The 14,101-nt window shown below is 42.2% G+C and overlaps 1 protein-coding gene across 4 annotated transcripts in view; it reads left to right on the top strand.

Annotated features, from left to right (window-relative positions):
* Positions 1-7,102, top strand: part of KDM7A (lysine demethylase 7A) — a 141,590-nt gene extending 134,488 nt beyond the window's left edge. For all 4 annotated transcript variants that reach the window (XM_063928943.1, XM_063928942.1, XM_063928941.1 and 1 more), the window contains one exon: positions 5,255-7,102. In XM_063928943.1, coding sequence (XP_063785013.1) covers positions 5,255-5,349 — 95 coding nt within the window. In that variant the 3' untranslated portion in view covers positions 5,350-7,102. The remainder of the gene's footprint in view (positions 1-5,254) is intronic.
* Positions 7,103-14,101: the final 6,999 nt, after the last annotated feature.

The raw sequence follows: 14,101 nt of genomic DNA, 5'->3' as shown, positions 1-14,101 counted from the left end.
CCCAGAATGGAAATTGTTGAAGGATGCTATATCCAAACACTTACCGATATTACAACTTGATCCTGATCTATTTCCGTTCATTAACACCCCTGTTCAGATGAGTTGGCGAAGATCGAAAAACATCAAAGATCAACTGGTCCGTAGCCATTTCCTGACCTCACCTCCAAAGAAACCCACGATAACCGGCTCTTTCCCATGTGGCCGCTGTAAGTCATGCCCACAGATGGTACAAAAACATACGGTTACCGATAGATATGGACAAACGCTAAGAATACAACACTTTTTCAATTGCAACACACAGGCAGTCATTTACTGCATAACCTGTAGTTGTGAGTTGAAATATATTGGCATGACCACTCGGAAATTGAAGGAAAGGGTTCTGGAACATATGGGCAACATCCGGAATGCCCAGCAAGATCTTTTGCGAATGAGGCAACTTACCTCTGTTGCCAGACACTTCCACCTTGCCCATAAAGGATCAACGAAAGAACTCAAGGTGTTTGGTCTTGATCGTATCCATTTGGGGATTCGGGGTGGTGATATCACCAAAGAATTGTTGAAAAGAGAGAGTGAGTGGATCTTCCGACTGGGTAGCTTAAAGCCATCCGGACTCAATGAAAACATCAACTACGGTGCCTCCTTCGCTATCCCTCTCATGCCCCATTTCCTTTCCTCATCCCACCCCTGTGTTATACACCAAATCCTGTCACCCATATTTGTTCCATCATGGGACTAGCAACCAGTTTATCACCCTCACTTCCAATTTTAAACTATCCACATTCTTCTCCTTTTCCCCAATCCAACACCATCACCCACGTATTAATCCCAACCTATCTCCCACACACGGGCCCAGGGTCACACTCATGCGGTTCGCCTGCGTGCGTGTGCACATGGACTCATTGTAATCATACACGCTGCATGCGATCACATTCTAACGCATGCACATCTCTTCCCATCCCTTCTTTCACTTCTGCAATCATTCAGATCTGTTAGCACATCACACATTTTCTCAAGTTCATTTCACTTATCTTTCTTTGTTATTATATTTTAAATCCTTTTATTTTTCATTTTTAATATATTTCTTTATATTCCTTTATCATTTAATATTAATAATCATTTTTACATATTTTATATTTTTTATATTTTATTTTTTCAATTAATTTCATTTTTCATCATTTTCCCCTCTAACTCACTTTCACTCATCTCTCACATCATTTTGCAATCCTCAGTGCACTATGAGCCAAATCATCCACACACCTTCATCTTCACCCATTGTCAGTTTCCTTCTCACATCCCCACAACCACATCTATTCACCTGCCTTTCATTGCCATTCCTAACTTATGCCATTTACTTTCCTGTAATTCACGTTTTCACCACGTGTCCATCAGCATCATTCTTTACCAATTTTGGCATTTCAAAATATCACCTATCTCACCTAGCCTCCAATGTCCCATTCCAAAGTTCCTCACCCAGCCCCCTTTTTCTTAGTGTATCCCCCCTTTTTCCTTTGTTTTAAACTGGGCAAATCTGCCCTTCACCAACATGGTCCCTCTCATATCGTGCACATCACATTCCCACTCTCCACACCCCTTCCTAGTCTCCTTAATAGCCAGGGTGAATAACCGCCGGGTCATTGTCATTTATATTGCCTATCGAAGGGGCACAGACCCAAGCAAGTTATATTCAATCTAGTTGCGCTGACTATCATCTCACATTGAGGGCAAGTTGCCCCTCTCCATCATGGCCACCCCACCTCCAGCGTCACACTATTCAGAGGTCCCGCCCTAATACACCGTCTTATCCATATAGCGGCCTAGATCAGCGCCCCTATCACCATGGTGACAGCCGCTGACACATACGGCTGTGACCTAATGGCGGCATCGTCATACACGTCCTCCCCGCCCCCACCAGGGACGCGCCGGCCCTGATTGGCCAGCGCCGTACGGCTGTTACCTAATTGGCGGTATCGTCGCTGATTGGCCAGCGCCGCACTGCTGGGCTCTCTTATACTCACCATGTCTCTACCCGCACCTCCAGGAAGTGACCAAGCCCTGCGGGGTGAAACGCGTTTTCCGAGCCAGCGGGTCCACCAGCACCAACCACGCCACCAGAGGGTATCTTTGCTGCGGTTCACAACACAGGTTATATACACAGGCAGTGCCTGTGTGGGTAATGTTTAGCATCTATTATTTTTGATTAGCAATTGCACCAGTGACTTAACTTTACAGGGGTATCCCCTCTCATTGGCAAATACAATTAGACTTGCTCACTGTATTGAGATATATATATGCTATCCATTGTTCCTCCTGTGTCGGCAGCATTACCCTATATGCATACAATTACTGAGGGGACATTCCAATCAGCACCCTTTGGGTTACTTTTTGTTCTATAATCCAGGCATACGGCATAATCCTTTATTTCTGAGTTACATTTCATCTATCTGACATCTAAACTGTATTTTCATTATTTGTATTCCATATGTATTTACTTTTGCATTTTTTCCTGATGTCGGCAAATGCTTGCTAATAGGATATTTTGCACACAATTATTGATGCCTTCTGTTTTCATTCGTCATTTCTTTTCTTTTTTCCGTGGACTCTCATCTATGATCCTGGATGCGTAATACCACCTACGTGGGACCTACTGCCTCCAGCCTAACGTAGAAAGCAGATCCACACCTTTGTGACCAAGTGTCACATCTTTTCTCTTATATAGGTGCACTCTCATTGGCGTCCAACTCACCCATTTGTCTACTACCATACCACACTGCCAGTGCCCGATCTCGTCCGATCTTGGAGCGCTATACAGTGTTGGGCTGCGTTAGTACCTGAGGGGGAGACTCACAGGGAATACCCAGTGTAGTAGACGCTTCACCTCTGTGATGTGCGTTATCTGACGCCAACAGCAGTATCACCACTTTATTTCATCTCTCCATAATATCCCCATATTTTGTGTATGCATACTCTGTTTATACAATCGCTCAAGACCCTCTGAGCTGATCACTTACAAATAATCTATACAGTGCATTCAGTTGGTGACTGGTGGAAAGTGGGTACTGCCTCACTATCCATTACCGTACCTGTCCAACTTTCTCATATTGGACAATTGACCATAATTTGGTCTCAACAATACAGATTTTTCTGTACTGGTCGGGTGGAAACGGATGTAGAATAGCAAAGTGTCTACAGCCTTCCTTATCACATCTTGTGAGACAGGACCAGAACATTCCTTCATTTTTTCACAATCCCCTCTAGAGGAGAAAAAATCTCTTTCAATTTAATATACTTTTTAAATCACATTCATTCTTTGGATCCTATATTGTACTATGGGTAATCATGAGATAGCATTGTTTATAATGTATATCCATTAAAAGCTATATTTTATTAATTACTATGTATATCTGAAACTATTCGAACTTTATTTCAACTTTTAAGAGTGCGCCCACACAAGAGCCTTCCTTTCTTCTTCCTTTGGTAACAACAAGGGCCCTGTCTGTTCCAAGACTTACCGCGGCTGCGTTTGAAGGCATGGCGGTTGAACACCGGATCCTAGCAGAAAAGGGCATTCGGGAAGCAGTTATTCCTACGCTGATAAAGGCTAGGAAGGACGTGACAGCAAAATATTATCACCGTATATGGCGAAAATATGTTGCTTGGTGTGAGGCCAGGAAGGCCCCTACAGAGGAATTCCAGCTGGGTCGATTCCTGTACTTCCTACAGTCAGGAGTGACTATGGGCCTAAAATTAGTGTCCATAAAGGTCCAGATTTCGGCCCTATCCATTTTCTTTCAAAAAGAACTGGCTTCACTGCCTGAGGTTCAGACGTTTGTTAAGGGAGTGCTGCATATTTAGCCTCCTTTTGTGCCACCAGTGGCACCTTGGGATCTTAACGTGATCTTGGCTTTCCTGAAATCCCACTGGTTTGAGCCACTTAAGACGGTGGAGCTAAAGTATCTCACGTGGAAAGTGGTCATGCTGTTGGCTCTAACCTCAGCTAGGCGTGTGTCAGAATTGGCGGCTTTGTCATGTAAAAGCCTCTATCTGGTTTTCCATATGGACAGGGCAGAATTGCGAACTCGTCCGCAGGTTCTGCCAAAGGTGGTGTCATCTTTTCATCTGAACCAACCCATTGTGGTGCCTGCGGCTACTCGTGACTTGGAGGATTCCAAGTTGCTTGATGTAGTCAGGGCTTTGAAGATCTATGTTGCCAGGACGGCTGGAGTCAGGAAGACTAACTCGCTGTTTATCCTGTATGCATCCAACAAGCTTGGTGCTCCGGCTTCAAAGCAAACCATTGCTCGCTGGATCTGTAACACGATTCAGCAGGCTCATTCTGCGGCTGGATTGCCGCATCCAAAATCAGTAAAAGCCCATTCCACAAGGAAGGTGGGCTCTTCTTGGGCGGCTGCCCGAGGGGTCTCGGCATTACAGCTTTGCCGAGCTGCTACTTGGTCGGGTTCAAACACATTTGCAAAGTTCTACAAGTTTGATACCCTGGCTGAGGAGAACTTGGTGTTTGCCCATTCGGTGCTGCAGAGTCATCCGCACTCTCCCGCCCGTTTGGGAGCTTTGGTATAATCCCCATGGTCCTTACGGAGTCCCCAGCATCCACTAGGACGTTAGAGAAAATAAGAATTTACTTACCGGTAATTCTATTTTTCGTAGTCCGTAGTGGATGCTGGGCGCCCGTCCCAAGTGCGGACTTTCTGCAATACGTGTATATAGTTATTGCTTAATAAAGGGTTATGTTATGTTGGCATCCATTGGTTGGTTATTCATACTGTTAACTGGGTAAGTTTATCACAAGTTTTACGGTGTGATTGGTGTGGCTGGTATGAGTCTTACCCGGGATTCCAAAATCCTTTCCTTGTAATGTCAGCTCTTCCGGGTACAGTTTCCTTAACTGAGGTCTGGAGGAGGGGCATAGAGGGAGGAGCCAGTGCACACCAGATAGTACTAAATCTTTCTTTAGAGTGCCCAGTCTTCTGCGGAGCCCGCTATTCCCCATGGTCCTTACGGAGTCCCCAGCATCCACTACGGACTACGAGAAATAGAATTACCGGTAAGTAAATTCTTATTTTTGCCTCCCAGGTGATGCTTGATGTGAAGGTAAGGCCGTATCTCAGAATTTGGTAAAGACCATGTAGCTTGGATGTCACCAATGACAAACACACCCAAAGAACTAACCAGCTGGCCAACATGTGATATCCCACCCTGAGTAACTAATTTTTTTTTTTTTTTTTTATGCTTTCAGGTAAACGGCCAAAGAAGGGCATGGCAACAGCCAAGCAACGCCTCGGCAAAATCTTGAAGCTCAACCGACATGACCATGCACGCTTCTTTGTTTGACGACCTACATTTCTTGCTTTTTACTTCATGCATATTACAGTATTGAGGAAAGCGTAGGCCTGGAGCCTTTTGCCTTCCATTTACCAAGGGTGGACCTACAAGTTCCACACCAAACACTGCCTGATGAACAAAGATTTTTTTTATTTTATTTTTAATGCTCTTTTGGTTGGTTTTTTTTTTTTTTTACGCTTTCACTGTGCCACACCCACTCAGCAATAACTGGAGGATAATTTCCAATCAGAATTCTTGCGTGGTAGTCGGAGCCCTTCTAACTTTGGGTATGGATTTGGAATAGAATTTGCTCTTCTGATTTTTCTCTGAATTTATTTCTCTTTGTGCAGCTGGGAGTGGTGTGGGAGTAGGGCACTGCGGGTGCTTTTGGGAAGGGGAGGGGGTGTTCAATAATTTATTGCAAACAGATTTCTAAATGATTTTTTGCTCCTAGAACAAAAAAAATCATTTTTTTTTATTATTTATTTCAGATATTGTTTTTGTAGGGTCTTTTTAATTTTTGGATTTTAAGCAATGTGAATTTTTTTATTTTTTTATTTTTGTGTATGTTTTTGTGTGGTGAAAGGGAGGGCCACACATTTGGGGAGATTTCTCGCTTTCTTTTACTTGATATTCAGGATGTAGTCTTAAACAGGGATTTGATGCGTTTTTATTTTATTTGTTTTGTAAATTAAGACATTAATATGAAATCTATTTTTATTTTTCAAATTTTTTTGCTTGTTTTTGTTTATTTTTGGCGCCTTTTTATTTTTTTCCTTTAAAAAAAAAAAAAATTATGTAAGCTATTGGCAGTGTCTCAGCCAAGAAAAAAGTAAACACTGTATTTTATTAATAGGTGGGAGTCGATCTTTTTCTGGAGATCCCTCCATGCTCTTCCTGGAAGATATAAGGGCTAAGCTAACTTTGGCATTTGAGGTTTCTGCTTTTTTACCAGTTGTTTTTTAGTCTACTATTCATGGTTTTTATCCTAGTTTCTCCCAACACTGATAGAGACATTGGTTTGGTGCTAGAAAGAAAGATTTTGTATGCCACAGAAGCTATTTCAAATTATCTGCATCTTTTCTTTGCTACTTAAAAACTTTTTAGCAAATGCTCCTCCATAAAATACTGCGCACTGACTTGATACTGAAATGCAACGTTTTGAAATTGTCTGGCCGGTAAATTGAATCTACTTTATAAGGAGGAATTATTTTTGTTCATAACCTTGGCTTAATTTTTGTTTTAATGTAAAATCTGTATGTTTCTGTTGTGCTTATTTTTTATTTCAAAAGAAAAAAAAAAGGAAGAAAAAGCTTTAACTCCATGATATAGACATCATTTTAAATAAGCAGCCTTTCACTAAAACCACGTGGATCTCAGGGTAATTGAATTTGGAAGTTGGCATAGAGGTGCCAGGTACCTGTGTTCAGGTTGTGTCAGCCCCATCACCAATCTTCCATACCCCCCACCCCTACTTGACATTAAAATGTTCTAGCAGTGGCTCACGGAAGAAAAGGACTGTTATACACTGAGCCTACTTCATTTGTAGAACTCTTTTATTTTTATTTTTTTGTATTGTGTGTTTTTATTTCCATTTGATTTTTATTTTTTTTGTGTCTCTATATTTATGCATCCATTCAGTCCCCTTTCTGTGCCAGTCTCTGCAATTGCAAGCAAAAATGCCAGTTTTGATTCTCTTGTACATAAAGCCGATTCTAGATTTTTGTATTTCTTGTAATATAAAATTAAATATTTAACACTTTTTTTTTTCTCAATTTTTTCTTTTTCTTTCTTTGGTTATCTACTTTTATTCTATTTCTTTGTGTTTAACAGTTATTAATATGTAACTGAAGCAGATTTGCTGCCGCTGTTGAGGACATTAATTGAACCAACAAGTTATAATAACGGTATTTGGATTTTGGCCCCAGTCTTAAAAAAAAAAAAAATTCTGTAAATGTTTTCTTTGCACTTTTAAAGTCGCTGTTCGAATACATGAAAAAACTCTATTCAATAGTACTTTAGCAGTGTTTTAAATGTCCAGGAGTCGTTCTGGAACTTGTATATTTATTTAACTGTGTGGCCAATATGAAAACGTTCTTTTAGTCTACATTTGACCTCATTGTACAGTTTTCTTCCATATAGCAAAATCTTACAAATGTTCAGACTAATTATTTCATAATTTGACAGTTGTTCTCTCTTCCCTTTTTCATGTTTTCTTCTTTTTTACGATTTATAGTCATGTGATTTTTATCCTTTTTCAGTCAAAATCAGTTGGAAATATTAAACTGTTTCCATCAACCGTAAACTGTGTTTTTGATTGTTACAATTTGGAACTGATGGTTTGTTCATTATGAAATGATGTTAGTTCTTGTTTTTATATACTTCGGTTTATCCTGGGTTTGTAAAGTATAATTTCTGACTTTTATTGACTTTTTCCAATCCCACCATTTTGTACAAAGATTCTATTTAATTTTTTTGGATTTTCATAAACAAAACAAACAAAAAAAAGTTCTCAGTGGTACAACATAGGGATAGACGCATCAGATTGGAGGAACATTCAGTATGGAGTATATTTTAGGTTACAGTTTCTTTTTAATAAACTTTCAAGATCTGCAGGTGGAAAGTTTACAGTGTTAATTGGAGCCACTGATAAGAGAAACAGACTGTGGGGGGAATTCAATTAGCCCCGATACTTTTACAGGCACATAAAATGGGAGTTTTTCACAATTTTTATTTTGCGCATTTTTTCTCCTGGGTTATTCAATTATGAGCTCTCGTTTTCTTGCGCAAAAAAATTAATAATCTATTTTCAAGCAAAAACACATTCGATCCATGATAACTTCACAGACCTATGTGTTTTTCCAAAAATGGTGTCGTTAATATATTTTTTGCGGAACCTTACCAGGTTACAAACCCCCTCCCCCAGCTCGATAACTGCTGACGGGGGCCGAGCTTCAGGGCTAATTGAATAGCCCTGTGTGGGGTCAATTAGCCCATGGTCTGTTACCGCAACTACCTGAATACATCCCCCCCCCCACCCCACAGTGTGTGTGTGTGTGTGTGTGTGTGTATATATAAAACATTTAGTCCAGAATCTGTGCCCAGACTGATTTTACAAGTTGCCCCAATACTGTTTTTAGTGGGCATTTGTTTTTAAATGTAAAGATATATAAAAAAAAAATGCCAATATGAAAGCAGAATACCCTTGCAATATTCTAAAACAAGTTTTTCTGGCATTCCACAGATACAAAGCTGTTAAGTATATTTGTTTGGATCAAACGTTTACCATTCAATGTAGTCGGGAGGTGGGTAAAAAAATATTTTTTTTGCACTGAATGCATCTGATCATACTCTAATTAGAGGACATTGCTGATTTTTTTTAATTCTTTTTTTTTTTATTTGTTTTAATCGTTGGATACAAAATTTTATACAGATTATACCAAATGTGATTCTGCCTACAAACGTTTATAGCAGTAGCCTAAATGAACAGTTTTTATCCAAGAGCATGATTTTTACTCTAGAACTTTATCCTATTTGAGTCTCCTCTCTTCGTAAGACTCTACCTTGAGTTTCGAGGCTACTACAAAGCAACCTCAGTACTTACCTATGCAGCCTAAACTTGTCTACATATGCCTACTTATACATTGCTACTTATGAGCCACAAAAACTAAAAAATTACTGTTCTAAGTTTCTGTATTTGTGGTTTTTTTTATCGTGAAAGTAAAATTGTTGCATTAAAAATGGGGAAAACATTCACAATAAAACCTACAGACCGAGATTCGTATATTTTAATTACTGTGTAAAGGAATACGATAGATTTGAATTTCTAAAGCATTCAAAAAGTTGCGCGTCTGTAAAACATTGTGAGCCTGGCGTGTTGTGACCAGCTCACTGTGGGGTTTTTTGTTATATTACAATGATTAATGAGTTGTAGGTGAACAGGATATGCCAAATGTTTTAAGAAAGCTTCCACAAACTATTGATAGGGGTTTTTTATTGATCTTTTTTTTTTTAGTAACTTTCTGTAAAATGATAATTATTTTGTTTAAAATATGTACATATCTGTCAATGTACAGAAAATGAAAAAACAAAACAAAAACATAGCACCACCACTAGAAACCATTTTGTTGGAGCCTATATTTTGACTTTATACGTTTCTGTTTCTTAGCAGAGCACTGTGGTTTTTACACCATTTGTGAGATAGGACCACAAGTAAAGGCCTCAAAGGTTTATGATCTTCAAAAAAAAAAATACAAAATCTTCCACTTACAGTATGGGGAATATGGCATTGTAATGCTTGGTAAACACTTTTTAAGCATGGATACTACGGCCATTAGTATTTTATTAGTGTAGTAAATGTTATCACCTCGATCCCTCTTGAAAACACCTCATATTTTTCAACTTCAGTTAAACCGAATGATCTTTGTGCTGTAGATATAGAAAGAGGTCTTCTTGATCTAGCTTTAATGAGAAATACCTATCCTGTTCACCTGCAGGCAGGAATTACTGTACATATATATAGATATATAAATATAGAGAGATTTTCTGTTTGTATGTTTTTTACTGTGGCTCAAGAACCGTCGGTGTAATTTTCTATTTTCTATTTACTCACCTTGTATCAGTCAAAAACTGCAATGAACTGTTGTACTTTGTTTTATTTATATCTAGCGGATAGCTTAATTTACCCCCTCTTTTGCCAGATGTGTGTTCTTTATCTTTGTATGTGTAAATATCAGATCTGTAAATAAGGGCTTGTTTGAGAAAAAAAAATTCTGAATCACATTTGTTGTGTTTTTCTTTTATTTCCTTACTGGGATATTTAAAAATAAAATACAAATTAAATTTAAAAAGGATCTGTGAAAACTATGTCAATATGTTGCATCGGAAAGGTTTTTTTTTCTGATCTTATTTCAGTTTATTAATGTACGTAAAGGTGGCTTATTACTTGGGCAAGTGATGAGAATCTATTTTAACTCCTGTAAATGGACATATTAACTTTGATTTTGTTCAGCTTTATTAGAAAACAAAACTTGTGGAATATAAGGAATGTACTATATAATGAATGTTTCTCTAACGTCCTAGTGGATGCTGGGGACTCCGAAAGGACCATGGGGAATAGCGGCTCCGCAGGAGACTGGGCACAAAGTAAAAGCTTTAGAACTAGCTGGTGTGCACTGGCTCCTCCCCCTATGACCCTCCTCCAAGCCTCAGTTAAGATTTTGTGCCCGAACGAGAAGGGTGCAATCTAGGTGGCTCTCCTGAGCTGCTTAGAGTAAAAGTTAAAATAGGTTTTTTATTTTCAGTGAGACCTGCTGGCAACAGGCTCACTGCATCGAGGGACTAAGGGGAGAAGAAGCGAACTCACCTGCGTGCAGAGTGGATTGGGCTTCTTAGGCTACTGGACATTAGCTCCAGAGGGACGATCACAGGCCCAGCCATGGATGGGTCCCGGAGCCGCGCCGCCGGCCCCCTTACAGATGCTGAAGCAAGAAGAGGTCCATAAATCGGCGGCAGAAGACTTTCCTGTCTTCATAAGGTAGCGCACAGCACTGCAGCTGTGCGCCATTGCTCTCAGCACACTTCGGTCACTGAGGGTGCAGGGCGCTGGGGGGGGGCGCCCTGGGAAGCAATGAATTTACCTTATTTGGCAAAAAATACATCACATATAGCTCCTGGGCTATATGGATGTATTTAACCCCTGCCAGTTTTCCAGAAAAAAGCGGGAGAAGAGCCCGCCGTGAAGGGGGCGGGGCCTATCTCCTCAGCACACAGCGCCATTTTTCCCACACAGCTCCGCTGGTAGGAAGGCTCCCAGAATCTCCCCTGCATCCTGCAACTACAGTAACAGGGTAAAAAAGAGAGGGGGGCACTTATTTGGCAAAATAACAGATATAAGCAGCTATAAGGGATAGACACTTATTGTAAGGTTGTCCCTATACATATATAGCGCTCTGGTGTGTGCTGGCAAACTCTCCCTCTGTCTCCCCAAGGGGCTAAGTGGGTCCTGTCCTCTATCAGAGCATTCCCTGTGTGTGTGCTGGGTGTCGGTACGTGTGTGTCGACATGTATGAGGAGGAAAATGATGTGGAGGCGGAGCAATTGCCTATAATGGTGATGTCACCCCCTAGGGAGTCGACACCTGAATGGATGGCCGTAATTAAGGAATTACGTGACAGTGTCGGCACGTTACAGAAAACTGTTGACGACATGAGACAGCCGGCAGCTCAGTTAGTGCCTGTCCAGGCGTCTCAAACACCGTCAGGGGCTATTAAACGCCCGTTACCTCAGTGGGTCGACACGGACACAGACACTGACTCCAGTGTCGACGGTGAAGAAACAAACGTATTTTCCAGTAGGGCCACACGTTACATGATCACGGCAATGAAGGAGGTTTTGCACATCTCTGATACTGCAAGTACCACAAAAAGGGGTATTATGTGGGGTGTGAAAAAACTACCCGTAGTTTTTCCTGAATCAGATGAATTGAATGAAGTGTGTGATGAAGCGTGGGTTACCCCCGACAAAAAACTGCTAATTTCTAAAAAATTATTGGCACTATATCCCTTCCCACCAGAGGTTAGGGCTCGTTGGGAAACAACCCCTAGGGTGGATAAGGCGCTCACACGCTTATCAAAACAAGTGGCGTTACCGTCTCCAGAAACGGCCGCCCTTAAGGAGCCAGCAGATAGGAGGCTGGAAAATATCCTTAAAAGTATATACACACATACTGGTGTTATACTGCGACCAGCAATCGCCTCAGCCTGGATGTGCAGTGCTGGGGTGGCTTGGTCGGATTCCCTGACTGAAAATATTGATACCCTGGACAGGGACAATATATTATTGACTATAGAGCATTTAAAGGATGCATTCCTATATATGCGAGATGCACAGAGAGACATTTGCACTCTGGCATCAAGAGTAAGTGCGATGTCCATTTCTGCCAGAAGAGGATTATGGACGCGACAGTGGTCAGGGGATGCGGATTCCAAACGGCATATGGAAGTATTGCCGTATAAAGGGGAGGAGTTATTTGGAGGCGGTCTATCGGACCTGGTGGCCACGGCAACGGCTGGGAAATCCACCTTTTTACCCCAAGTCACCTCGCAGCAGAAAAAGATACCGTCTTTTCAGGCTCAGTCCTTTCGTCCCCATAAGGGCAAGCGGGCAAAAGGCCACTCATATCTGCCCCGGGGCAGAGGAAGGGGAAAAAGACTGCAACAGACAGCTTCTTCCCACGAACAGAAGCCCTCCCCCGCTTCTGCCAAGTCCTCAGCATGACGCTGGGGCCTTACAAGCGGACTCAGGCACGGTGGGGGCCCGTCTCAAGAATTTCAGCGCGCAGTGGGCTCACTCGCAAGTGGACCCCTGGATCCTGCAGGTAGTATCTCAGGGGTACAAATTGGAATTCGAGACGTCTCCCCCTCGCCGGTTCCTGAAGTCTGCTTTACCAACGTCTACCCCTGACAGGGAGGCGGTATTGGAAGCCATTCACAAGCTGTATTCCCAGCAAGTGATAATCAAGGTACCCCTCCTACAACAGGGAAAGGGGTATTACTCCACGCTGTTTGTGGTACCGAAACCGGACGGCTCGGTGAGACCCATTTTAAATCTGAAAGCCTTGAACACTTACATAAAAAGGTTCAAGTTCAAGATGGAGTCACTCAGAGCAGTGATAGCGAACCTGGAAGAAGGGGACTACATGGTGTCTCTGGACATCAAGGATGCTTACCTCCATGTCCCAATTTGCCCTTCTCACCAAGGGTACCTCAGGTTTGTGGTACAGAACTGTCACTATCAGTTTCAGACGCTGCCGTTTGGATTGTCCACGGCACCCCGGGTCTTTACCAAGGTAATGGCCGAAATGATGATTCTTCTTCGAAGAAAAGGCGTCTTAATTATCCCTTACTTGGACGATCTCCTGATAAGGGCACGGTCCAGAGAACAGTTAGAGGTCGGAGTAGCACTATCTCATATAGTACTACGACAGCACGGATGGATTCTAAATATTCCAAAATCGCAGCTGATTCCGACGACACGTCTGCTGTTCCTAGGGATGATTCTGGACACAGTACAGAAAAAGGTGTTTCTCCCGGAAGAGAAAGCCAGGGAGTTATCCGACCTAGTCAGGAAACTCCTAAGACCAGGCCAGGTGTCAGTGCATCAGTGCACAAGGGTCCTGGGAAAGATGGTGGCTTCTTACGAAGCGATTCCATTCGGCAGATTCCACGCAAGAACTTTTCAGTTGGATCTGCTAGACAAATGGTCCGGATCGCATCTTCAAATGCATCAGCGGATAACCCTGTCTCCAAGGACAAGGGTGTCTCTCCTGTGGTGGTTACAGAGTGCTCATCTCCTAGAGGGCCGCAGATTCGGCATTCAGGATTGGGTCCTGGTGACCACGGATGCCAGCCTGAGAGGCTGGGGAGCAGTCACACAGGGAAAAAATTTCCAGGGCTTGTGGTCAAGCATGGAAACGTCACTTCACATAAATATCCTGGAACTAAGGGCCATTTACAATGCCCTAAGTCAGGCAAGGCCTCTGCTTCAGGGTCAGCCAGTATTGATCCAGTCGGACAACATCACGGCAGTCGCCCACGTAAACAGACAGGGCGGCACAAGAAGCAGGAGGGCAATGACGGAAGTGGCAAGGATTCTTCGCTGGGCGGAAAATCATGTGATAGCACTGTCAGCAGTGTTCATTCCGGGAGTGGACAACTGGGAAGCAGACTTCCTCAGCAGACACGATCTTCACCCGGGGGAG

Source organism: Pseudophryne corroboree, chromosome 6 (genome assembly GCF_028390025.1).
Source record: "Pseudophryne corroboree isolate aPseCor3 chromosome 6, aPseCor3.hap2, whole genome shotgun sequence".
NCBI lineage: Eukaryota > Metazoa > Chordata > Amphibia > Anura > Myobatrachidae > Pseudophryne > Pseudophryne corroboree.
Note: the sequence above shows the minus strand (reverse complement) of the source record. Positions and strands in the feature narration are given on the sequence as shown.